Source organism: Colletotrichum truncatum, assembly GCF_014235925.2.
Source record: "Colletotrichum truncatum strain CMES1059 chromosome Unknown Contig_0001, whole genome shotgun sequence".
NCBI classification, from domain to species: Eukaryota; Fungi; Ascomycota; class Sordariomycetes; order Glomerellales; family Glomerellaceae; genus Colletotrichum; species Colletotrichum truncatum.
Genome location: NW_027222398.1, coordinates 2,598,956 through 2,622,736, shown reverse-complemented (window position 1 = coordinate 2,622,736; position 23,781 = coordinate 2,598,956). Strand labels below are relative to the sequence as shown.

The 23,781-nt window shown below is 48.7% G+C and overlaps 10 protein-coding genes across 10 annotated transcripts; 5 read left to right on the top strand and 5 right to left on the bottom strand.

Annotated features, from left to right (window-relative positions):
* Positions 1–196: 196 nt before the first annotated feature.
* On the bottom strand, positions 197–1,401 carry CTRU02_200670 (oxidoreductase family protein; the record flags this gene model as incomplete). The annotated part of the gene is made up of 2 exons (XM_036718679.2): positions 197–735; positions 804–1,401. The coding sequence occupies 2 exons, from the start codon at positions 1,399–1,401 to the stop codon at positions 197–199; spliced, it is 1,137 nt and encodes a 378-aa protein (XP_036589679.2).
* A 1,002-nt stretch (positions 1,402–2,403) lies between these two features.
* CTRU02_200669 (C6 finger domain-containing protein) lies at positions 2,404–3,476 on the top strand (the record flags this gene model as incomplete). Its single annotated transcript, XM_070203725.1, has 3 exons — positions 2,404–3,054; positions 3,116–3,244; positions 3,303–3,476. The coding sequence occupies 3 exons, from the start codon at positions 2,404–2,406 to the stop codon at positions 3,474–3,476; spliced, it is 954 nt and encodes a 317-aa protein (XP_070062307.1).
* An 803-nt stretch (positions 3,477–4,279) lies between these two features.
* CTRU02_200668 (methylitaconate delta2-delta3-isomerase) lies at positions 4,280–5,563 on the bottom strand (the record flags this gene model as incomplete). The annotated part of the gene is made up of 1 exon (XM_036718677.1): positions 4,280–5,563. The coding sequence occupies one exon, from the start codon at positions 5,561–5,563 to the stop codon at positions 4,280–4,282; it is 1,284 nt and encodes a 427-aa protein (XP_036589677.1).
* A 473-nt stretch (positions 5,564–6,036) lies between these two features.
* On the bottom strand, positions 6,037–8,620 carry CTRU02_200667 (C6 transcription factor (fungal specific transcription factor); the record flags this gene model as incomplete). The annotated part of the gene is made up of 5 exons (XM_036718676.1): positions 6,037–6,841; positions 6,903–7,293; positions 7,359–7,889; positions 7,951–8,473; positions 8,531–8,620. The coding sequence occupies 5 exons, from the start codon at positions 8,618–8,620 to the stop codon at positions 6,037–6,039; spliced, it is 2,340 nt and encodes a 779-aa protein (XP_036589676.1).
* Positions 8,621–9,091: 471 nt separating this feature from the next.
* On the top strand, positions 9,092–10,267 carry CTRU02_200666 (uncharacterized protein; the record flags this gene model as incomplete). Its single annotated transcript, XM_036718675.1, has 4 exons — positions 9,092–9,265; positions 9,330–9,464; positions 9,517–9,689; positions 9,796–10,267. 4 exons carry the CDS (start codon positions 9,092–9,094, stop codon positions 10,265–10,267), a joined length of 954 nt encoding a protein of 317 aa, XP_036589675.1.
* Positions 10,268–10,983: 716 nt separating this feature from the next.
* On the top strand, positions 10,984–12,847 carry CTRU02_200665 (major facilitator superfamily transporter; the record flags this gene model as incomplete). Its single annotated transcript, XM_036718674.1, has 4 exons — positions 10,984–11,223; positions 11,384–11,616; positions 11,682–11,755; positions 11,814–12,847. The coding sequence occupies 4 exons, from the start codon at positions 10,984–10,986 to the stop codon at positions 12,845–12,847; spliced, it is 1,581 nt and encodes a 526-aa protein (XP_036589674.1).
* A 1,325-nt stretch (positions 12,848–14,172) lies between these two features.
* CTRU02_200664 (delta(24(24))-sterol reductase) lies at positions 14,173–16,277 on the bottom strand (the record flags this gene model as incomplete). The annotated part of the gene is made up of 5 exons (XM_036718673.1): positions 14,173–14,184; positions 14,239–14,380; positions 14,433–14,840; positions 14,892–16,079; positions 16,243–16,277. 5 exons carry the CDS (start codon positions 16,275–16,277, stop codon positions 14,173–14,175), a joined length of 1,785 nt encoding a protein of 594 aa, XP_036589673.1.
* A 2,423-nt stretch (positions 16,278–18,700) lies between these two features.
* Positions 18,701–19,694, top strand: CTRU02_200663 (translin family protein; the record flags this gene model as incomplete). The annotated part of the gene is made up of 4 exons (XM_036718672.1): positions 18,701–18,899; positions 18,997–19,093; positions 19,143–19,288; positions 19,357–19,694. 4 exons carry the CDS (start codon positions 18,701–18,703, stop codon positions 19,692–19,694), a joined length of 780 nt encoding a protein of 259 aa, XP_036589672.1.
* Positions 19,695–21,139: 1,445 nt separating this feature from the next.
* CTRU02_200662 (vacuolar ATP synthase 16 kDa proteolipid subunit-like protein) lies at positions 21,140–22,043 on the bottom strand (the record flags this gene model as incomplete). Its single annotated transcript, XM_070203724.1, has 4 exons — positions 21,140–21,204; positions 21,264–21,524; positions 21,604–21,733; positions 22,017–22,043. 4 exons carry the CDS (start codon positions 22,041–22,043, stop codon positions 21,140–21,142), a joined length of 483 nt encoding a protein of 160 aa, XP_070062306.1.
* Positions 22,044–22,622: 579 nt separating this feature from the next.
* Positions 22,623–23,093, top strand: CTRU02_200661 (snrnp and snornp protein; the record flags this gene model as incomplete). The annotated part of the gene is made up of 2 exons (XM_036718670.1): positions 22,623–22,725; positions 22,822–23,093. 2 exons carry the CDS (start codon positions 22,623–22,625, stop codon positions 23,091–23,093), a joined length of 375 nt encoding a protein of 124 aa, XP_036589670.1.
* Positions 23,094–23,781: the final 688 nt, after the last annotated feature.

The following is a 23,781-nucleotide window of genomic DNA, read 5'->3' as shown; positions in this document are numbered from 1 at the left end:
AACGGGTGCTATGTGTGAAATTTTAAGAGTCTTCGCAATCTAAAACTAGCTGTATTGTTTTCATAATCATTCCTTGTGCATAGAGATGTCAGTGAGTGTGTACTAAGCACGAAAACTAGACACACTGAACTCAACACTACTTTCACGAGCGGTGGAAGTCCAAATCCCACAGTCAAATATATGTCTATTCGACATGTCAAAAATTAACCCCTGACTTTTTCAAAATCTCGTCCAACAACTGGTGGTTCTTCAAGGCCGCCTCAAAGCCGGCGAGTTGATCTTGCTTGCCTTTGGCAAACGCATCCAAAAGTAGAGCTGTGTTCACTCCACGCCGTCCAACATTAGCAGCAACTCCGAGGTCGACGCTCTGGAGGTCCACGTTCCGTGTTTCGCTACCAAAGACTTTGACCTTGAGCGTTCTGCTAGGCGAGTAGGCTTGCCAATTACTCTCAGCCGTTGTAACCTCGATCTCGCCCTTGGAGCCAGTAATGATCCAGCGGATTCCAACACCATCCAAAGTAGCTTGGGTTGTGCGGAAATTGATGGAAGCTGTTGCGCCGCTTTTCAGCTTGCCTTGCACCAAGATATGGTCCGGTGCGGTTTTTGGGCACGCCGGAATTGCCACTTTGCTCCTATCGGGCGTGTAAATGGCCATCTCTGTAGTGTCTGTCTTCAGGATCGAAGAAATGCTATTGGTATCAAAGTCACCGATGATGTAGGTGAAGGAGTCTAAGACTAAACGCGACATTGGTTAGCGGATCATAGTTGGACACAAATTTCAAAGGAGCAATCGAAAGACTCACAGTGTCCAAAAACAACGTGGAAAGAATTAGCTCCGCTTTTGAGATCGAGATATTGTTCCATGCCCTGAACCCAAAACTGAGGAGGTATGTGAAAGAGAGTCCCCAAAACAGAGGTGCTTTTGATCTCGCCGATCTCACCACTCTCAATGATCGCCTTTAGATGGACAACCGCAGGATCACCACGAGCTTGGAGGCCGACAAGTGTTTGGAGACCATAGTTTTTCGCCAGCTCCGTCATCTGCTGTGCCTCCTGCGTCGTTTTGCCGAGGGGCCACTCAACAAAGACTTGCTTCCTTTTCTGCAGGGCAGGCAATGCGAGATCCAAGTGCTTTGTCACCACCACACTGATGACGATGAGATCAACTTCCGGATCGTCTGCAAGTTCGTCAGGGTTTCCGTATGCTCTGGTCGACTCTGGAAGCTGATGGAACTCTATTGAACGACAAGCAGCTTCGATAGAAGAGTTGCAGAGTGCGACTATTTCATACTCTGGGGAATTTTGAAATGTTGGAAGAAATGCGGTGGACGCCCAGGCACCTGGGCTAAGGGCTGCTGGCTTCGCCGAGAGACCGATGATACCGACACGAATGGGGGCCATGGTCAGTCTGAGGATGGGTAGGCTGTGTGGAATATGAAAGTAACTTTGAGGAGGGAGAGAACCTGTATTTGGTGAAAGCAATATGAAAAGTAGGAATACGAATGTTCTGGAGAAGGGTATTTATATGCCATTGAGAGGGAAAGGAAGATTCTGCTTTCTTGCACTTACAACTCATGTTGCTGAAGGCCAACTCCGCGGCATTGGAACTCTGCGTTCAGGGATAAGAATCCTTTAACGTGAATCGTCTATCAGGTAAAGTACCTTCATAGGACTGCTGGTATAAGGAGATACATCACTTGACGCATAATTGAGGTGCTCCTAGATACCATCTTGCTACGGTATAGGCGTAGAGAAACTGCTAAGCTCTGATTGGTCGGAATTCCGGGGGACTTGTTTAGGAGATTGAGATAATACGCTGAGGTTGGGGTCAGCCCACTTGAAGTGGGGCCTCCCGGCCTGACGGCACGGAGTCGTCAACTGGACGACCCCTTATTGGCTGGAACTCCGTCCAGTGCTGACACCACGGCCATGGTTGCCCGCCCCTTTCTTCGGGCGCCTGCAAACAGAGCTGAAAGTAACAATTTGCAGCGAACTTTCTCAAAGTTCAAGCTTGCATTACCCCACAGCAAATGCCCAGATGCAATGGTTAGTCGCAAGAAGTCCTGCGTTCCTTGCCGAGCCAGCAAAGCGAGGTGCTCTCTTGGCTCGCCCTGTCTACGATGTGATGCACGATCCTTGGACTGTAAGTACGACCACCTGCCAAAACGAGCAACTGTTCGGATGTTACGAGCTGCTGGTGGGAATGGCCAAGAATGTGCAGACCAATCAAACTTCCATACTCAATCCGTGGCTTGGCATGTTCCTAGTTCAGGTGCTAGAGCTAGCAGAGAGACTCTTAATCCGATCACACATGTACTCGCACCAGCCGTGGCGGATGAGACCATCTCGACCTCTCCTGTCTTAGACCTTGAAGATCGATCAAGTACGTCCTTGGATCCTTGGATGAGTTGGGAGCCTCTATTGCCGTCCTTGTTCCCTACGTCTCCATTGAGTTTTCTGGACTGCGAGCCAAGTTTCCTGAATGTTCCGGCTGGCCAGGACACAACAAACACGCCGTCTACAGCAGTTCACAACAACCCAAATTATAATACGGTGGCACCTTACAAACCAGTTGGGATTTCATGGCTACAACAATATGAACGGTCTGGCCAAACCTACCCCGAGAAAGCTTTAATTCCAATGCAAAGCCCCAAAACAACACAATACAGAATACGGTCGAATTTAACCGCACAGTCTGAAAATGACTCTTCGTTGGATGTATTTCCAAAATTTTATCACCGTACACCACTTTTTCCAAGAGTTAGGAAACCGTTATCCACTTACTTGACTGCTAAAGTTCTCCTTGGTCAACTCCTTTCCTATCCTGCAATGATGGCTAAGGGCGGGCGGCTACCACCAACCATTTTCCCCCAATGCGTAATAAATGGAACAATTCCACCATCTGAGTGCAGCTCTCAAGGATACCATCAGTGTTTACCTGAGGAGTTGGCTATCTGCTCCAGTTTGGTACAATCCTTTGAAGCCAGAACTCCTGGAAGCGAGGCTTTCGTATGGGCAAACATTTACAAAGAGATTGAACGGATTAGAAAAGAGGTAAGCCAACTTTGGCTTCTGTCTAGCGTTGTTTCCTGTGTTGCTAACTGTATGGAACAAGTCCAATTCCTTCGGCAGGGATAGGCTTCTAGCAGCCATGCAAGCATTAACAATATATGTACTGCTCCAAACGCGTGACCGAGATTCCATCCCCAAGCACGACATTGACATGCTTCTCTCAACCCCTCTTGTAAGAATCAACCCCTCGCTGATTGTGGAATACCAACTAAGCGCTGAAATGGACATAGTTGTTAGCCAGACGGTTATGTTGTCAAGCTCCTGACTTCGCCTCAAATTTGATTAATGGGGCCAGCCTGGATCGAAAAGAATGGGTTTTCCGAGAAAGTCTCCGAAGGTATGATGTGGTGAATTTTTTTTTCAAGTTGTTGTCGCTAAACCTGGCCAAAGGACCGCATGTCTGAATTTCGGCTTAGAGCTCCTTGTTGATGTCAGTTTCAGTGGGAAGAACGAACAATCATGTGGTTATGATAACGTAGCTGTTCCGGCTGCAAGATATCTTTGGGAGCCGGTCTCAAATATCGAGTGGGCCGTGCGGTACAAGAAGTCGGAGGTCGATATGCAGAAAGTGCCTCTGAGTATGCAAGATCTCCGGCGAGCACGGCGTACAACTGGGAACGGCACACTCAATGAATGTGAGCAGGGAGAAATTTTCTCACGAGTCTGTAAATGGTGTGATGGTCTGGACGAATTTGGCATGCTCGTGTGGATGGCTGTAACGATGGAGCAAATGAGTTATGAGTGATAGAACACATCTCTGGGCAAATACAGACAACAAGCATGTGAATTTCTGTCACATAGTCACCAAGACATATTAGATCACCTGACCACATCCTGGCCTTGATCCTCAATGTGGCTCTTGGCGTCTCAGAATATCATCACACAATGTCTCTTATGTGTTCAAGCTGGTAACGTAGTGGTGTGAAATTAAACCCTTCCTGATACATGTTCACTTTAAAGGGGAAACTGATGTTGAATCTTTGACGGCTGCCTCAACTAAGTTTTCGTCAACATTTGACTCGAGTGAAGAGGAACTTCTGGGTGCAGCTATTGGAAAGCAGTCACGTTGGTAAAAGAGCACATATCAGAGAGGCTCTTAAGAGAAAAGAAGAAAAAAGAATCAGTCGTACGTTCATTTTGTTAGACGAAGTTAGATTGCGCCTGTTGCTTTATTGTATCCACTAAATGGGGTCCACTATAAGACTATCTAGGTATAATACAGGACGTTCCCTTCGAAGAGTCTTCGAGCAGTTCTCAAAACGACACAGCGATCTATAATGAGGCCATGCTCGCCCTGGCGCGCCCATGCTTCTACTTCCATTGTACCGCTGCCGTGTTCGATTCGAATTATCCGGCTTACTGCATCGCTTTGAAAGGGTAGAGATTCTGACTCATCTAATAACAGGTCTCCTGTTTTGATTGCAGAAGGACTCGGTGTTCTTCTGGGCGTTGGTATTCCCTCATTGTGTAGCGTCATGCTAAGGCTTGCTATTCGGTGTGCCACTGTTCCCTCCATGATCATGGCGCTAGCTAAAGTGACACCTCCTGTGAGCTGCAGACTGGGATGCGGCTTCCCCATGCTGTATGCTTGCACTCGGATGTCTGCGTCTCGTTTGGTCAGCCCACCAGAAGTTGGCCGGGAAAGGTATGCGAGCTTCGGTGTGCCTCTAACCATTCCGGCTTCTTCTAAGGTACCGGCGAGACCCATGAGAACAGCTCCTCGCCTACGAATTGCTTCAGCGACCTCAAGAGACATGGGTGAATCCGGGAGCTGAGTCTTCACTTGAGGGGGTAGACTCTCAGAGTCAACCAATACAAACGGGTTGGCTGAGTCGATCAATGTCGCCTCGACTTTGAAGGGGCCCAACGAAGTAACTTCCTCGACAATCAGTCTTTCTGACCGGTGCCCGCTGGGGAATAGTTTGCCTGTCATGCTGCCTATCGGCTCGACAAAGGCAACCTTGATCTCACTTCCGGGCCCCTTAACGCCTGGAATAAGGCAATCTCCATCCTCCTCGACGTTTCCATCTTCGTCAAGACACACCGTCTCCACAATAAGCTTAGACGTATTGGTGTTAAGGATGCGTACATCCACCGACTTTGCCCCGGGCAGCGGCGTTACGAGCCTCTCCTGGACTGCAAAAGGACCGACTCCCGAGCATATGTTGCCGCAGTTGCCGCTAAGGTCGACACTCTCGCTTCCTACGGCAACCTGGACGAAAGTGTACTCAACATCAATGCCAGGTTGACTAGACGGCGCGACAACGGCTACTTTGGAAGTAACACTGCTACCGCCTCCAACACCATCAATCTGACGGGCGTCACTATATTTAGAACCCAGTGCGGCTAAAAGTGGTGTTGCCCATTCTTTTTCTGACGGAGGTAGGTGAGAGCGGTGGATGAACAGGCCTTTAGATGTGCCGGCCCGCATTAACACTGCTGGGAGCGAGTGCCTCACACGTCGCTTCGATGCGGACGGAGTGATTGCCATGATAGGGAAGGGAACTATGGTTGGAGAATGGTGAAGCAATTGATGAAGAAGCCTGCGAGAGTGAACTGAGTTGCTGAAAGGTGGTATACTGGACCGCATCTGAATGAATTAGAGTGTGGGATCCAGCACCATTTCGCAAGTACGGGAGATTTTGGTCAATTTGAACAATGGAGTTCAAGTTCAAGGTAGTAGTACAATGGTATTGTTTTCTTTTCGTGGCGGTTTTTCATTTTGATTCATAAATAACTCGAACGTCTCGTTGATTAGATGCTTTGTATCTGAGAATCATGTCAGGGGTACTGCTGAATCACCGTCTGTACCCGCGGGAGCCGGACTGTCCCGCGGGAATGGTGACTGCGGGTTGCCACAGACCGCGAACAAGAAATCCACTCAGGGACCATAAACAATTCAGCAACATGGATCAGACACTTAAGGTTCTTCCTTATGTCAGTTATTGCTAATCTTACACATTTTCAATAAAAGAAACTATCAAGAGCGGATCCGTTGAATCCAAAAAGCAGGTCATCGACCGAAGCTCCTTCTCCTTCCGGCAGCCCCTGAATCCAAGACGGGTTCCCAACATTACCCGTGAGGTCACCGCTGCTTTGTTGGTTTGCCGTAGCTGGGGGTAATACTTGAGGGGGGAGCTCTGGTTGTCCAATCTCCACCGGACCTACGTTGTAATCTTGCCCACGTACAAAGGTTTGAATAATGCCATCAATATCTGACCATCCCATTGAGGGAGATTCATTTTCGGGTAGAGACGGATTTGAGTTTGACCCTACTAAATGTGTTGCCGCTTGTCTCCTCTCTGGGCGACTTCTCTCGCCCAAATCAAGGCCAGTCTCAATCGTATTAGATGTCGGATTGTTGTTGGTGGCAATATTGCTGTCGCGCTCAGCAAATTTGACCCCGAGTCTTGACATCAGCCCTTCAACGATAGCTTTTGCCCTTCTAACAGCCCAATTGGTTTCCTGATTCTCTCGAAACACAGACAAGCAGGTTTCTAAACATTCACGAGCGCCGGATTCAGTGCTTCGTTTCGCTGCTATTCGTACATGAATAGTCGCCGCCACATAGGTGGCATACGAAATTAAATATGGTGCATGCCGTACCGAGAAAACTTGGTCATATACACGGAGAACATCCACTATATTGTCGGCTGCTGTAGCACAAGTAATGAATGAGTTGACAGAGATGGAACGAGAGGTATTATAGAGATGGCCATCAGCGACAAACGGGCGGTGCAAGAGAATTGTGAGAACATGATACATAGCGCTAAGTATTGATTAGTTAAGTCATTATCAACATGTGCGAGGTTGCATCAGAGTAAACCTACTGTAAACTAAGAACATGGGGCGGTGGAATCCTAAGATTGCTTTTGTGATCGAACATCAAATGTGTCGGTAAATCATCCTTCCATGCCGCTAGCTTCGAGCTAAGGTTTTGAAGCATCGTCAAGAGCTCTTGCGGGCTCTTGTCGAAAGCTCTCTCTGTATATATGCAGCTTAATATATCGCTCATCACTACTGAGAGGCGGCACAGGTAGGTGAAAGTCGATACGCTGTAAGCAGGAGAACCAGGGTAGTTGTTGTTTTGAGCAGAATAGGCAAAAGGAGCCCAATTCTCAAATTCTTCAAAGGTATCGAGAAATTTGATTGGGACCAGAGTGTCGGACTCCTTCAAAGACGCTGGGCGACCTTGATAGAGACTCTGAATCTTGTCGACAACTGATACGCGTTAGATACTTGCTCAATACTTGACTTGAAGGGAGAGAGGCATGTAGTGTGTTTACCAAATGCACCCCAAAATACCCGACGTCTTATCTCGAGATCCTCGTCAGAGAACCTTCTTGTAATTCCCAGACCTGATGCATCGACATGCATACCTAAGTCGATAATCATGCGGAACGCTAGACCTGCATACAGCCAGGCGGCGCTTCTTTCGTCACCGAGGGCAAACAGTGAATTTGTCATGACCAGTAAGGCCTGAATTGTTGTGATGTCACTGCTGTCAAGTGCATCACCAAGCAGCTTACGAACTCGCTCACGGAAAGCCCAGCCGGCGGTACGCACATCGTCGGGATCTCTCCGGACTTCTCGACGAGGGCTAAACTTCGAAGCACCAAAATAAATAGCGTTGAGAAGTATCTTAGAGAAGTAAGGCCCATTACACGCCATATCCCTCATGAAAGCCGGTCGATACGTCAGCAGAAACGAGTGATGCTGGCGATTCCAATGGAGAGAAAGGAGATGCATCCCTAGTTCAGGGTCTACACCATCAAAATCGAGAGTACCGGCACGGTAATTGAAGTCCTCCAGTTGGCCTGCTAATTGTCAACAGAATTCTATGAAATACTCAACCACAACGACGTAAAGAGAACATACGCTGCTTAGCCGCTTCGGCCACCAGACCTTTCTCTATCCATTCATCTGGCATTCGAGGATGTAGGTCAACTGTCGAGACTCGCTCTTGAGGGTTTTCTTCAAAGAGTGCACTAGTGCGGCCATGGTAACTGGAGACACCGTTTGCTGAGACTACAATACGAGAAACTCCCGTTCGGTGAGAGGGGGTTTGATCTGCTGGTGCTTCAGATTGATGATCTGTTTGTGCTTGGTCAGATGGCCCCAACGAAACACCAACATCATTAAGCAAAGGCGATGGCGTATCAACATATTGGGAATGACGATCTTCCTCGACTTCTCTGCTATGGCGTGTGTGCCTTGAAGAGGCATTGGCCCATTCCTTTGGCTTCCTAGGCGTGACCCGCTGCCGACGCTCAGCGCGATCACGAGCCGGAGTCGAGTTGGACGGCGGATTGTTTGAGGAAATTGACAGGGGTTCGTAAACGCAGTCCTTCCCATAAGTCTTGCAATTGGCACACGTCGGCTGCTCATTATTGCACTTGATCTACATGGAAGATGTTAGCCACGGGAAGCATGGGGGGCCACTCCTGAGAAGGCGAACCTTGCGTTTTCGACAGAATATGCAGGCTTCAACGGCCCGTCTACGAGGACGGCCCGTTGCTGTACTATTGTCTGTCGGTTTTCGAACCATGGGATATGAAGGCGGTTAAAGCCAGTTTGATTTGTTTTTGAGTATCCGTGGGTAGAGAAGATGAGCTGGCGAAGCCTCGGCACAGAATGTTGGGGGATGGTGGGGTTACTTCCCGCGGGTAGACCTTGGCCACCGTTGACGGGAAGGTACATGATTGGTCAAAGCACAAATCAACAGCATACAATATCCCGCGGGAAGCAATGCAGGAAAGTATCCTGTTTTCCGAGGAGACAGAACAAACGGGGGCTGGGGTGTGAGAAATGAGATGCACGAGAAACCATTACGTATTGATTCTTGATTAGCCTATGTAAATTCTCATTCCGTTTGAAGAAAATCGGCCGAATTCTAGAGCTCTTGGGAACTCACATCTAGCTCCTTAGACTCTCTCTCTAAACTGTGTTCTGACCCAAAGCCGTATTCCCGGAACTCTCTCCGGAAAAGCAGTACAGAGCATTGGTAACTGTATTTACCATGTCTTCTTTTACATCCGCGACGCCAATGACTGCAGGTATTCAGGAACAGGCGATTACACGCCACAAGCCCATACTTTCCGAGCGTTCTGATCCAAGCAAAACACACAAGATTCCTCCCGTTATATCACTTATATCTGGTGGTGTCGCTGGGGGTGTAGAAGCGGCCGTTACGGTACGTCAAGATGCATATGTGATATATCTTACAATACATGCTAAGAATCAACCATACGGAAAAGTATCCTTTCGAGTTCGCAAAGACAAGAGCTCAGCTTTATGCAACTGGTTCTAGAAATCCGTTTGCAGTGATTTCTCAGGTCATCAGACAAGATGGCCCAAAAGCCATTTATACTGGGTGTTCGACTCTAATCATTGTATTTCCATCACACCTACTCTTCACAAGATACCGTGATTTACTTATTATAGGGAACTACTGTCAAAGCCGGTGTTCGTTTCTTGTCTTTCGACTCCATCAGAAACGCATTGATGGATGAAAATGGGAAATTGACACCAACGAGAGGTATCTTGGCTGGTATGATCGCAGGTTGCGTTGAGAGCATCGTGGCAGTGACTCCAACAGAACGTATCAAGACTGCATTGTGAGTACTGTCTTATCATGATTTTCTACAAATTCAACCACGCAAATTTTGTCCTCTATAAGATGGAAATTTGAAATAATTTATTGTTACTAAAATCCGAGAGCAGGATTGACGATGCCAAGTCTGGCGCAAGAAAGTACGCAGGTGGCACACAAGCCCTATACTCAATGCTCAAGCAGCATGGGCTTAGAGAGGTCTATCGCGGTCTGATTTCAACGACGCTTAAGCAATCGGCAACCTCGGCAGTGCGTATGGGCTCTTATAACGTTTTGAGAGACTTTTCGCGGCAAGCAAATCTGCCCAACAACAGTCTGGTGACTTTCAGTTCTGGCGCTGTCGCTGGAATCATTACTGTCTATGTCACGCAACCATTTGACACAATCAAAACCAAGGCTCAATCTGCTCGCGGTGCCAGCATGTCTGAGGCTTTCCGAATGGTTTTGACAGAAAGAGGCGCTCGAGGGTTTTGGAGTGGAAGCACCATGAGACTTGGACGTTTGATTTTGAGCGGAGGAATTGTTTTCACCGTTTATGAGAAGGTCGCGGCGCTATTAAATTCGCAAAAAGCAAATTACTAAGCTAGGAGTTGTGATTGTAAATCTCCGTAGAGGTCAGGGTTCACAATATTAGTGCGAGTCAAGAAAGAGAAATACGCAACTGTAAATCGACCAATGTGGGCTGTGACACTATGTACTGTTCAATAAGTCGGTACTTCTTGATTAAGATATGTGAGAGGTACGTTTCATCCTGCAAACATGATTTAGTGATTCAATGCAACATAAGTTGTGATGACCATTCTATCGAGAGACCTGATTTGGACCGACTCCCCCGATTGTAGTAATACACAGATTGCCCGGAAAGCCTTAGGTAGCTTTCACCATGCGGGACTTGGTTTCGTAAAACACTAGCTTCTCTGTCATCCCCGCATCAGCAACAGACCATAGACGTCGTCTCCAGTGGCACGAGTGAGTGAGGGGTTAGATACACACAAACTTATCCTTCCCGCGGGAAGAAGAATTGATCGTTGTGGAGATTCCGTATCACAGACCCCAGCATCCCAGGCTGGCTAGCTTGAGCGTGCATCCAAACGCGGGGTTGCCCATGGAGTCCCCAGATCGCCAAGAGGGCGCAATGCTCTTGGTCAACTGGGGAGAACTGTCATTATTTTTCTCGGGCCGTAATTTCATATATAAAGACCCCGTATGGATGGAAAAGAGCCGTGAAAAGCAGACAAGAACTAGTCCGCTGTCATTAAACTCATCTTTGTCTTGCGCGCATCGAGTATTGAGCTATTATGAGCCCCAAATCAGAACACGAGGGCGACACTGCCGTCAAAGATGTCAAGTGTGATGAGGTCGAGAACCCCAGTGCTCAGTACTCATCAGATGAAAAGGTGGTACAGAGACAACAGGTTTCGCCCGCCGAAATCCAAGGTCGCTTCGATCTCCTACGCGACTTGAGTGATACAGAGATGGAGAAGCTTAACAAGAGTGTCGTGAAAAAGATTGATTGGCGTATGATGCCAACTATAACGTTAAGTGAGAAACACAGCATTGTCTCAGTAAACTCTGGATCAATCACTAATTTTTTAAACTTCAGTGTTTCTCATGAGGCAAGTTCAACCCGTCCAAACAACTTCCTAGGTCGAAATCATTGACCTGAATCATTATAACATGGAGACAACTAACACGGAGCCTAGTTACCTTGATCGAATCAATGTATCCAATGCGAGATTGGCCGGAATGCAGGAAGACTTGCATATGACAGACACCATGTGGAATTTGGGTATCTCGACGTTCTATATCGGCTATCTTATTGGTCAGCTACCCGGAAATCTGTGGTTAGCGAAGGCAAACCCCAGATGGTTCCTTCCGTCAACCATGCTTGCATGGGGAGCAGCGACGATCTGTACCCCGGCTCTGAAAAAGTGAGCACCCTCAGCCCATCATGGCTTCCAATTAAAGGAGTCAAACTTTAACATTTTGTATACAGTGGCCCCGGTTTCGCTGTTTTACGATTCTTCATTGGTCTCGCTGAGGCCCCATTCTTCCCTGGTATCACCCTAAGTCAGTAGACACCTTTGACGCGGAAGTTGAGTATGTAGGCAACACTAACATTGAACAGTGACATCTTCTTGGTATAACAAGCACGAGAGCCCCACCCGTATGGCAATTTGGCATGCAGGAAACACTATTTCCAACATCATTTCCGGATTCCTCGCCGCAGGTATCCTGACCACAATGGACGGTGTATCTAACCTACACTCTTGGCAATGGTTCTTTCTCATTGAGGGAATAGCGACCTTCCTTATCGCGATTTCAGCCTATGCTCTTCTCCCGGACTGGCCACACAACACCCGCTTCCTCACACCCGCCGAGCGCGAGATGGCGCAGTATCGAATCCTCTGCTCCAATGGTGGCCAAGAAGAGACGGTAGGCGGAACATGGGACGGCTTTCGGGATGCTGTCAAGGACCCCTTCACTTGGATCTTCTGTCTTATGCATTTCGCTCTTGTTACTGCACAGGCTGTTAAAGACTTCTTGCCCTCTGTAAGCCACCCAGTTATTGTCTTTTATTTGTGGACACGCCGAGCGCCTAACCAAAGCCAGATTGTAAACACATTCGATTTCGGTGAACTCACCACATACTTCATTCAAGCGCCACCCTATGCCTTTGCGTACGCCTTCGCTTGTGCATGCGCCTGGTCGTCTGGTCGCAGACAAGAATCGTTCTGGCACGTTGTGCTGCCTATTATTGGCAGCGCCATTGGATGTTCCCTACTTATTTCGACTATGAATATCGGTGCTCGGTACTTTGGTCTTTTCTTGCTCATTTCCGGCACATACAACGGTCTCAATCTCCAATTGTCCTGGGAAACTTCCGTTGTGCCGGCCCCGAGGAGCAAGAAAGCCGCGCTGATTGCTATCGCCAACTGCATCAGTCAGTCCAGTCATTGGTTTAGCCCTTATTTTTGGCCGCGCTCTCACGAGCCGTTTTATCGCCTGGGAGGCGGTTTGGTGCTGGTTGGTTGTGTCATGGTTGTCGTCTCGGCTTGGTTGGCCAAATGGCGTGCAGTCAAGCTAAATAAGAAGTTGGACGAGGCGGAGGGTTACTCTGAGCATTCGGGCGTAGAGAGAGGCTGGAGATTTGCTTATTAAGTTGAGATTGAGGTTGTATAAGCGGTTGTAAATAAGTGAAGAGCTACTGAGGGGATGTGTACACAGGAGCCAAGAGAGCAATAAGAGAAGAGCATGTCTCTGTAAGTTCTGAATACAGGCAAAGAAATAACAAATCAAGAAGTGATACTAAAAGAAAAAAAAGAAAACACAAAAAAACGAAGATTTTTGGCACAAATGGCAAAAGAAACTCCTCGACGGGGAATTGAACCCCGGTCCCCGGCGAATCGTTCAATGACAAGCCGATATCCTCACCACTAGACTATCGAGGATTTGCTGATATAAGACACCAAAATTTTGAGAACTAAGTACTTGCACCCCCGGGTAAATAGCACCCGAGACATGCCTCTCGCGTCGTAACACCTTCCCATGCAAAATTGTCCTAATAGTTCAATGCCTGTAAGACTAGAGATACTACAATACTTGCCGCTGCATATCTTATCTCCCTCTGCGAGCATCCCCGAAAGCATCTTCAAATTTTGACACGACTCGCTCCGGTGCACGCAATCGGATGATTGATGGGATTTGCTGACATCTTCCCTAATCCCTCAAGTAAACGCTCCGGGTTAGATATTACTTAACTCAAGGTAAGAGGTCAAACATGCCCAGGTGAAGACATTCACCAAGACTCTAGACCTGGTAGGCTAATGGCATGGTCTTAAACCTGTATGGCGGACATTAATTACCATGGAGTAAAAGAGATCCAATTTGTGGAAGACAGAGCCGCAGTTTCCATACGGAGTACTTAGGCTGGACATTATCAAATATCTACGGAGAGCAGGCGAATGTTTAAATTAATTAGGGCGTTGGTTGAGTTTTCAAGATTGCATGTGTAGTATGAGAAAAGGACCTCTTCTACATCATTATCACCACCTAGTGAAAGTACCTCCAGCACTCGGATTACTCAAGGAAATGTCATCGCACCCAACGAGGTCTTTTTGCTCGTACATTGAACCAAATACTGGTATCGCTGATACTTTAAGCGACAAGCAATTGATAATTTGATTTAGATTTAATTGACAGTAAAAAAAAAAAAAAAATGAGTAAGTATCGTTATCCGTATATACATGAAAGGCCGTGGTAGCGTTTTCGAAGATAGAACGCCACCGCTGTGATTACAACGCATCTATGCCGGCATTACAAGGTGTGCAGCCTGCAAGTTCTCCATTCATAGCTAACCAGCTCCGATTACCCCATCATTATTAAAGGTAGTTGCACCGTAAAGGTGACGAAGCATATATGTACAGAAATGGCCCGAAGGCCCGTTTTCGGAATACCCATCTTGCGAAGAGGTGAGGGCACATCGATCAAATCACCCACTATTGAATGTCAGTTCGTAATACACCAACAAGAGATTTGGCAGCAACACTTACCGGGATGAAGAGGTAAGGAACCTCACGCTCGTACTGGGTCCAAGCCTCGCCATACTTCTGGCGGCAGCGGTGGATATCACGGGCTGCACGGTGGGCAATCATACCACAGAAGAAAACGGGGTAGAACCAGGGGAAGGGACTCCTAAAACGCTAATTAGAAACATGCTCTTGGTTGCAATTGAGTCTTTCCTTACTTAAAACCGGTAATCAGGCCCCAGCAGATAGCAAAGAAGGCATCGCAAGTGTAATGAATCTTGCGCGCGTATCCGTACATGCCATCAGCAAGGATGACATCGCCCTTGGCCGAGGTAATGGTCTTGGGGTTCTTGACAACACCCCACGGCAGCTGAGGGAAGGTCTTGCGCTTGAGGAGCTGGCCACGCTCCTGAGCGCGGAAACTGTTCTTCTGACTGTTGGTGGTATCCCAGACCCAGTAGACAAACAAGTAGGAGACAAACAGGGCGGTCAACGCGTAGGGGTTCCACTTGTACTCTGAAGGGTGGTGGTTGGCCAGGAAGATGGTGCAGTGGCAGTAAGAGAGAGGAACGCCAGCCAAGTTCCAGAAGATGAGCATGAAGCCCCATTTCTCATAGTACATGTCCCTGGAAGAATGTTAGCTAAACTTGTGTTTCCGAGATATCAAGATGACTTACCAGGTTGGCACAATGAGCTGCTCCGCCTTCGCACAGGCGTTAGCGTAGAGGTAGTGAGCCATGACCAGGAAGAGCACTTCGCCGGAAACATATCCGTATCTCTCATACTGGCGAGCAGCGGCACCGCAGCTGAGACCGAACAGGATGAACCAAGGAATGCGAACTTCGAAGAACATCTTGAAGTCCAAGATACCAAACATGCGAGGGTTCAGCTCAGCGCCGAGGAAGAAGTCGTAGATCGGGTAGCCGGTCATGCGATGTTGAGCGCCTCTCAGCAGAGCAGAGAAGTAGGCAACAAAGGCAACCAAGAAGCCGCTCAAGATAGCCACAGACATCAGGGGCCCAAACTCATCAATAAAGGTGTAGATGGGGAAAAGCCCACTGAAGTGAAGTACAGCCATGACCGCAATGGTGAAGTAGAAACTAGCGTAGGCGTTGCAGAAGTACTTCAGCTGCTTGCCTCCCTCGTGAGCCAGAGGCTTGCCCCAAGCCCAGACGCCAGGCAAGAGGCAATAGCATGTGCCTTCGAAGATGAAGAAGGTCCAGTAGATGCGCCACGCACGGAAAGAGGGGAATGCGCCAGTGTAGACAAGGTCAACAAGATGGCGACCGAACTCTCCCCAACTTTGGCCTTCCTCACGTGTCGGCAGCTTGCCATCGTAGTAGGTGGCTCCAATCCACATGTACCACATCAAAAGAGGAAAGCCAATCATGAGCGAGAGTGTGCCAAGGCTGCCACCAAACTCGAACTCGCCTGACGCATCAATCTTGGGATCGGTGCCAACCTTCCAACCGTCAATAATTTCGCCGTCCTTGTAGACACGCTCAGTGTCCTCCTTAGTAGGAGTAGCGTGGCCGTTGGTCGGCAATTCAGCCTTCACCTCCTTCACATGTCCGTTGGTAGCGTGGCCATTGACAGCAGGCTTCTCCTTCACATGTCCGTTGGCGTGTCCATTGGCATGACCATTGGAGTGACCGTTGGCCACAGGCTCCTCGACCTTGGTGTTGCCATTGGCGATAGGCTCGTCATCGAGCTCCTCACGGAACTTTCCCGTGGCACGTCGACGAGGAGTACGGGACGCCATTTTGGACTCGGAAGTGTCTGCGGTGGGCTCGTTCTCGGGGGATTTGCGTCGAGAGGAAACACGTCGAGGGGTCTCAACCATACCCTCAAAGAGCTCCTTCTTCCTATTCAATTACTTAGCTAGCTGGTTTGCGGAGGAAGCCTCCTGGGCAGTGTGTCGAATAATTGTCCGCGCTCGTGGTTGGCTTGCGACGTGTGGCGTGATTGCCAAAAGTTGAATCGGTTTTACTAATGAAGGAAAGACTTTAAAAGTGATTGTTGACTAACCTGGGAGTCTGGCGCAGCGAATATCGACCCGTCATCTTGAAAGCTTTTTATATCTATAAAAGAAAAGCTCAACGTGGGGTCATGCACCTCTCGTGTAGCTGAACCAAGTCCGTGTGACGGTCGTGGATCTTTCAGCGCAGCCGGCCGGGGTTCGAGGATCAATTCGGATTGTTAGCGACAATGAGATGTCGTGTGAGGCATGGGAGGGAGGCAGCGGAGGCGGTCTGCACGGGAATCCGAGTACGACCAGGCGAGCACAAGGGCGTCAAAGGTGGCGTGCAGGACGGGAAGTTAGACTTGGGGACGGCAAGTCAAAAAATCGCAGCGTGTCCTCGGACTCGATTGGGCCCTGGTTCCTGCTTTCTCAAAATTTTGTTGACATTTGTGTTTGCCCCTTTCTGCTGGTAGTCAAGGGTCACGAATAGAGTTGAAATTAGAGGTACTTCGGTTTGTGCGTGTAGCCCTAGCAATTGGATGTACTTACTCTAACCGTCTCGGGAGGCTCATGGGTCGCAGGGACCCGCATATGCAGGCTTCGTCTAGCTCAAAGACCAATAAGAAGCTTGATTTTGCTTCAATTGGGATTCATGTTGGTGACCCCGCTGCTAGACGAAGCTTGCAGCTGTAGTCCGAGATTTACGCTGTCACCCTCATTTGCTACCACATGGGTTCCGGTAATCAAAGTCCCCCAGTCTTTGTTAGACGAAACCTGCATATCATGCATTCCGGGTCCTATAAGATCATTGAAATCTCGGACTTTGACAAGGTCATCATTCGGTTGTTGAAAATGCCGTATGTCCGCAGCCCGGTAAGGATGCCTGTTTGACGATGACGATGTTGACGGGGTTCCCCTTGAAGACGAGTTGAATTTGTTTCGCAAAGTCCTCTTGTATCAATCCACTGCAGGTTCCGAAGCTTCATCCTGGAAGGGGTGGGCGTGTTGGGCGCGGTACTCACTACTGTCAATCGCACGGATATGTGCTAGTGAGATTAGGAATTGTCAAAATAACTATAAGGTGCAATTAAATGGCCGTCGGTATAGTTGACTAACACAAGGTCATCAGCAATGAGAGTACCTCTGCTGTGCTGTCTAGAGTCACATCTAACCAGGCTATGGATATACCAATATTAAGAGGCACAAGGAAACATGCCACCACTTCAGACAACCTGTATTGGTGGGTAGGTAACAGTGGTTACAAATGTGACCAAGTATACGTTTTGGCGTGAGCCGATTGTATATTCGTTTCGTGTCAACAAGTTAGGCGTCAAACAGCATCCACGTCACTGGTTGGAGGACCATACCCTTGCTGACGTTACGACTTTGAAGCCTACCGACTCACCTACAGGGCGACAAGTGCACAAATGGGGCAGGATAGCTTCCCAAATGACCAGAGAATGCCCTGGAACCGTAAGCCAACTACTCACGTAAACGGAAATAGTCAACAGGTTGGCTGGGTGTGCCTTCCGTCTTAAAAGTAACGACGGAAAAACCTCCAGTAAAACGAAAGGTGTTGAACACAATGATTAGGCAGCTCACATTCATGTACGTTCTTGCCTGCTGAAAATTGGCCTCAGTGCTGCCTGTAGCACTATCCCAAGTGATTGGAGCCCATGCACAGACCACCTAGAAAAAGGTATTTAATTGCTCCCACCCACTGCTACTTTTAGATGTTTTCTCTTTTTCTCTCTACCTTCTCTTTGCCTTTTGGCTTAGATCAAGTGTAGTATCTGTTCTTTTCAGTTTAATCCCTGAAAGATCTCCATGGAGATCAATCGTGATTATTCTTATTTTTGATCTTTGGGAGAGGCCTCTGCAGCTCGCTGTACGCCTTCTTCCGCCGTGTCCCTGGTATTACACTGCCTCCAGGAGACGCAATTCATGATCTTCATTGCTTTGTCTAGCTTTGCTAGGCTTGCGAAGAAGACTTGTTCATCACACCCCGTGATACGGATATATGCGTCGCTGAGACGTTGCTAGGAACGTGATGTCAGTTTGAGCCGCATTTGATGATCCCTGTCAGTTTTCCGGCCCTCAATTCGACTATGACCGCCTGCGGATCCTTGCACGATTTTCCTGACATCCTTCAAAAGTTCACATCACGTACTTCTTGATTGTATTAAAGTCCTGGACTCCGCTGATATCTTGAGATTGTGCTTGTTTTGTTGCGTCAACTAGAGCTGCCGTCTTTGCCAGGTAAGTAAAACTCTGATTTTTGCGTCTACCCCTCCAGTGCGACACCGCCCTAAAAAAAAGGTGCGAATCGCGGGGCAGAACATATACGTTCTGCAGCAGCTATAACCTTCACCCGTGTATCTTCATCCCCCATTCTGGCCTTCCACTTCTCTCTGCCATCGGCCGCCGTTGTCCTTGTTTTGTGATTCCCATTCCACTATCCACTGTTACTCACACTTCTCTGCAGCGTTAAAGCCTCGCAGCATTCGCTCAGTTCTGCCAGCCATGGATAACGACACCAGCATGGGCGAAGTCCCCGCCTCCCGTCTGCTGGACCCTCAGATCTTCGAGCATCTCAAAAACAAGATTGATGAGGACCAGCAAGTTCGTGATCAGATGAGCCAGACGATCCAGAAGTTGGACAGGGCCATCTCCTACGTTCAGGGCCTTCTTTCTCGAGTCCACGCCACTCCGCGTGAGCAGTGTGAGTCCTCACCTGTCAGGCACATGCGACGCTAGGCATATTGAAATGCACTTAATCCATCAAGAGAAGAGCAAAGGCTAACGTGTGCTGCAACCAGATGGCTCTTTGTTGACGGACGTACAGGCCGGCATCCAGAAGGAGGTTGAGGTCATTGGTGAGCTGCAGGAGATCGCCTCCAAGCACCCCTACTACAAGTAGGCCTCCACATCATCTGCTTTGGACGCCATATATTAACTTTTATAGGTACAACCAGAAGTGGAATCGCCAGGTTCAGAACGCCATTTTCACCGTCCTGTTGTGCGGTTGGCTCGGTGGCCTTACCTCTGACGGTCAGCCTGGTCCAGTCGCTCGTCTGCTGACTCTTGAGGAGGTTGGTGAGATCTTCAAGGGTACGTAACATCTGCATTTTAGGCGACCGCTTTAATACTCTTTACACACAGAGCTCATCATATTACAGTGCCCGTCAACCTTAAGGACCGTGACGCCTTCCACCTGACCATCGAGGAGTATCTCCTTGCCCTCACCGACCTGACTCAAGAACTCTCACGTCTCGCCACCAACGCCGTCACCTTGGGTGACTTTTCCATGCCCGTTGAAATTAGCAGCTTTGTCAAGGATCTGTTCGCCGGATTCCAGCTCCTCAACCTCAAAAACGACATTCTTAGGAAGCGTGTGGATGCAGTGAAGTACGACGTCAAGCGAGTTGAGGATGTTGTCTACGATCTTTCACTTAGGAGTTTGATCCCGAAGAAGGAAAGTTCTGCTGGAGAGTCAGCGTCCGATGCGAAGCCCTAAAGTACCTGAAGAAGCTCAGCCAGCCCTCTGTGGAGCGAATGCAACGCTTAAAGCATTGTAAGCAAGGGTCTGGTTGAATACATAGGTCTGCGTCAGCGGATGCCTTGTGATCTGAACACCACCAGATCTTCACGCCATGAAATGGTTGATAAGGGGGCTGCCTTTTGGTGGGAAATAAATGCGAAATGAAACGTTCTTTATGATGGATCGCTAATGGATCTCACGCTGCAATACACTGTTTTAAGACAGACTCCCACTGTACACTTTCTCATCGTGATGTTCAAAAACGATATGAAAAAAGATAGCCTTCCTTTTGTGACTGACCGAAGACTACATATGAGTCGGCTATCAGATGTGTGGAGAAAGATAGGTCTCTGATCCGTCTGATCTCGGAGGACTGGTCTTGCATGCATCTCGGCTCCTTTGACTCTTTAAAATTTGAGGTACAATGGTGCGGTGCGATGCATAGGCCTTCGCTGGCATTGTGTAAACACCGGCTGTTCAGTTTACGCAGCACAAGGCTTCTTGGCGACGTATTGGACTGAGCTTATTCCAAAGATATGGCTCATTTTCCCTTATCTCTTCCTCATGTAGTTTGCGTGGTCACTGCTTGCCTGAGCGCAATAAACAAACGAGCGAACTATTGTGAGAATTGGTTGGGCGGAAGACGGTTGCCACGATCAACACCCTTCCATATCTTCAGTCGAGCTTGATGGTCTCACTTCTTGTGCCTTTCCTTTCTTATCAAATCTTCTCCAGGCGGGCCATCACTTTCCACATACTCTTTTCCCATGGAGACAAGACCTCTCCGTTACTGTTGTTTGCGATCGTTGCCTATTGGCCTGGCAGTTCCCCAGACCTTTCTAAAATCTGACTGACGGATAACACACACAGTCCCTTATGATGGTATGAAAATCAAGTATGGTTAACTCGCTGGTTCCCAAGGATGTGTAACCTTTCATTTCGAACACAAAACTTTGTGAACCGTAAAAGGGGACTGAGCCTTTCACTCAAAAGCATCATGTCAACTTGGAAGTTATTCGGTACTGAAACAGATCACATAGGGAACAAGTATGATAAGTAGACGCAAGAAAGCATTATCGCAACCTAGACTACATTTCCATCCCCACCACCGATGTCTATGCTGAGCAACCGCCCCCCAGAAATGGATAGCATACCTGTGATGGCACAATCGTACATATACGTTCGATCCCTGATCGAGGACAATCCTCGACCGACCAAACAAAACATTGGCATTTCGTGATTTTTGACCGTATTCCACGCCTATGCCGCTAAACTTTGAGTTGATTTGAGTATTTGACGCGCCCGCTGATGATGATCTTGTCTTTGCCCCATAATGTGGCAAATTCGTGCCCGTGCTGGTTGTGGCTTAAGTACATCTTGTCAACCGTTCAACCGAGCATCTTTGTCGTTGGGTTTGTCGTTTAGCAGGTAACATCTTGGGTGGCCTTGGAGTTCATGAGAAGGGCGACAATCAAGCCGTAAAGACCTGGAACAAAATTGTCAGCCAGTTATCTTAAAATGCGCAGTGGGCAAAGGCAAACATACCCAAAACTTCAGCGAAAATGAGAATCAGAATCATGCCAACGAAGAGACGAGGCTGTTGCGCAGTTCCTCGGACACCAGCATCACCGACAATACCGATGGCGAAGCCAGCAGCAAGACCAGCGAGACCGACAGAAAGACCAGCACCGAACTGGATGAAACCAGCATAAAGGGACATCGATTGGCTGAGGCCGTCGGAAATAAGCACGGACACAACGAGACCGTAGATGGCAATGATACCAGCCATAATGACGGGAACAATGTCTGTCATGCATTCATTAGCAACAGTCTAGGTTCCAGACCGCATCGCGTGTGGTCTTTCGATGGATTCGGTTTCGCGTACTCTTGACGATCAGGTCAGGGCGCAGAACACCCATAGCCGAGATACCGACACCGGACTTCGCGGTACCATAGGAGGCACCCAGGCAGGTGAAGACGATGGAAACGGTGCAGCCCATGACACCAAAGAAGGGCTATGAGCAAGTTAGCTATGGTCGCTGGACGCGATGCCGAGGTGATGCCCAAATGGCTCATTCGAGAGAAGGGGGGAAAGACGACGTCATGGATGGTAGACTCGGGATGTACAGGGATGACGAACCGAATAGACGGGGCTGTGACATGATCGCATTAGCATAAGAGCATTGAAAAGACATCGACAAGTTAGATGGGGGGATTGGGCCCCGAGATGGATGGAGTTGGGAGCTCCTGATGATGGATAGGGAGCTGTCGTGGGACGGGGGCAACACGGGCTTTGTTGTTGACGTACCAGAGTTCGGAAGGCATCTTGGCGGCGTTAATTGGCTTCAAAAAAGAACTAGTCAAAAGAAGAAGTTTGAGGGTATCGAAAGGTTGTGGAGATACGGGCGACGGGTATGGCGAGGGCGATTGTGGTGATGGCTGGTTGAGGCGGCGAGGTTCGACTGCTGTTGCGGCGGCTCGAGATGAGGTGTGCTTGTTAAGATCTCGTTTCCAGGTTGGCCTTCTGGTTGGTTGCAAGGTTTTGCGGCGCGTTGACAGCTCCGTGCACTTACGTAAGACTTGAGAGACCTGAGGGAACGGTTCTCGGTGATTCAGATCATCCGAAAAGGCCCACCTTCGCTTGCTGGCCAGGCCCACTACCCAACGGAAAGTGCCGCTGTACTTGGGGAAGGTGGGATTTTTTTTTCTCTTTGGCTTCTGAAAAAAAAGTTTTGGATCTTCGCGTTCACCACGAATTTCGACCTCACTACCAGGGCGAGCCACCGCAAGGAACCCTGCCTTTTTACTTTACTGGTATGTAGCCTCACTTACTAGACAGTCTTATCTTTGTTAACAGTATCTGACTTTCTCTACAGACATCCCTCGACACCCATTTCCCCAACAATGTCTGAGTCCGCTGCCTGGCCCTTGGCCGATGATGCTCTCCAGCAGGAGATCCTGGACATGGTCCAGCAGTGCCAGCACTACCGCCAGCTGAAGAAGGGCGGTAAGTCAATCTCCTGAGTTATTTTTCGCTCTTGAACTATGAAAATTAGCTCCAGCCTTTCCCTCCTGTTCAACCACTGATGTCTTCATCTTCTAGCCAACGAGGCCACCAAGACCCTCAACCGTGGTGTTTCCGAGCTTGTTGTTCTCGCCGCCGACACGAACCCTCTCAGCATTGTTCTCCACCTGCCTCTCCTGGCTGAGGACAAGAACGTCCCCTACGTCTACGTCAAGTCCAAGACCGCCCTCGGCCGTGCCTGCGGTGTCTCTCGCGCTGTCATTGCTGCCAGCATTACCTCCAACGAGGGCAGTGAGCTTGCCGGTCCTATCCGTGCTCTCAGGGACAAGGTCGAGAGACTCGCGATCTAAGACAGCCATACGTGAGGATATTGGGCGAGATTCACAGCCGCCATTGACTCGTTGGAGCAAAACACGGGCAACAGCGGCTTGGATAAATGGAAGTTTTTTCGAAGTTTTCGGTTTTGTGTTAGACTGCGATTGCCTAAATGCTTGAAATACAGCGTCAATTGTTGACAGGCGTCGACTAGTTTTTCATGGGGGCTCTACACTATTTTTGTATGTAGTATATACCTCAAACCGTCAATCGAGATCGTCAGGAAAAAATGAATCCATCCCCATAATGCAATATCTAGAAGTAATGCGGATAAAGGGAGGCACACAAGTCGAAACGAGCTAACAGGACAGCTTGGAGGGATGTGTGCGCCTAACTGCTCAGCTGAAGAATTATTTGGTAGACATTCGAGATGTGCTGAAGCCTCTGAGCGAATGATATTGCAGCATCGGCCTAGCCCAGTGAAAGCAGAGCGCTGTATGAATCGAACGGGCCACTCACCGTGCCAGCGTCTCGGGCGTGACCTGACCTTGCGCTGGGAAACTGCAGTCTGACGTTACCCCGCGGCCCACCCATGTCATAGCTACATATTTGATTTTGGCGACATCATCAGCAGTTCCCAGTGCCAAAACGACCCATCCTCTCTCGGGTGCTCACCCCTCAACACTGCTAATGTTTGAACATCCGGACTGCAACTTCGTAAAT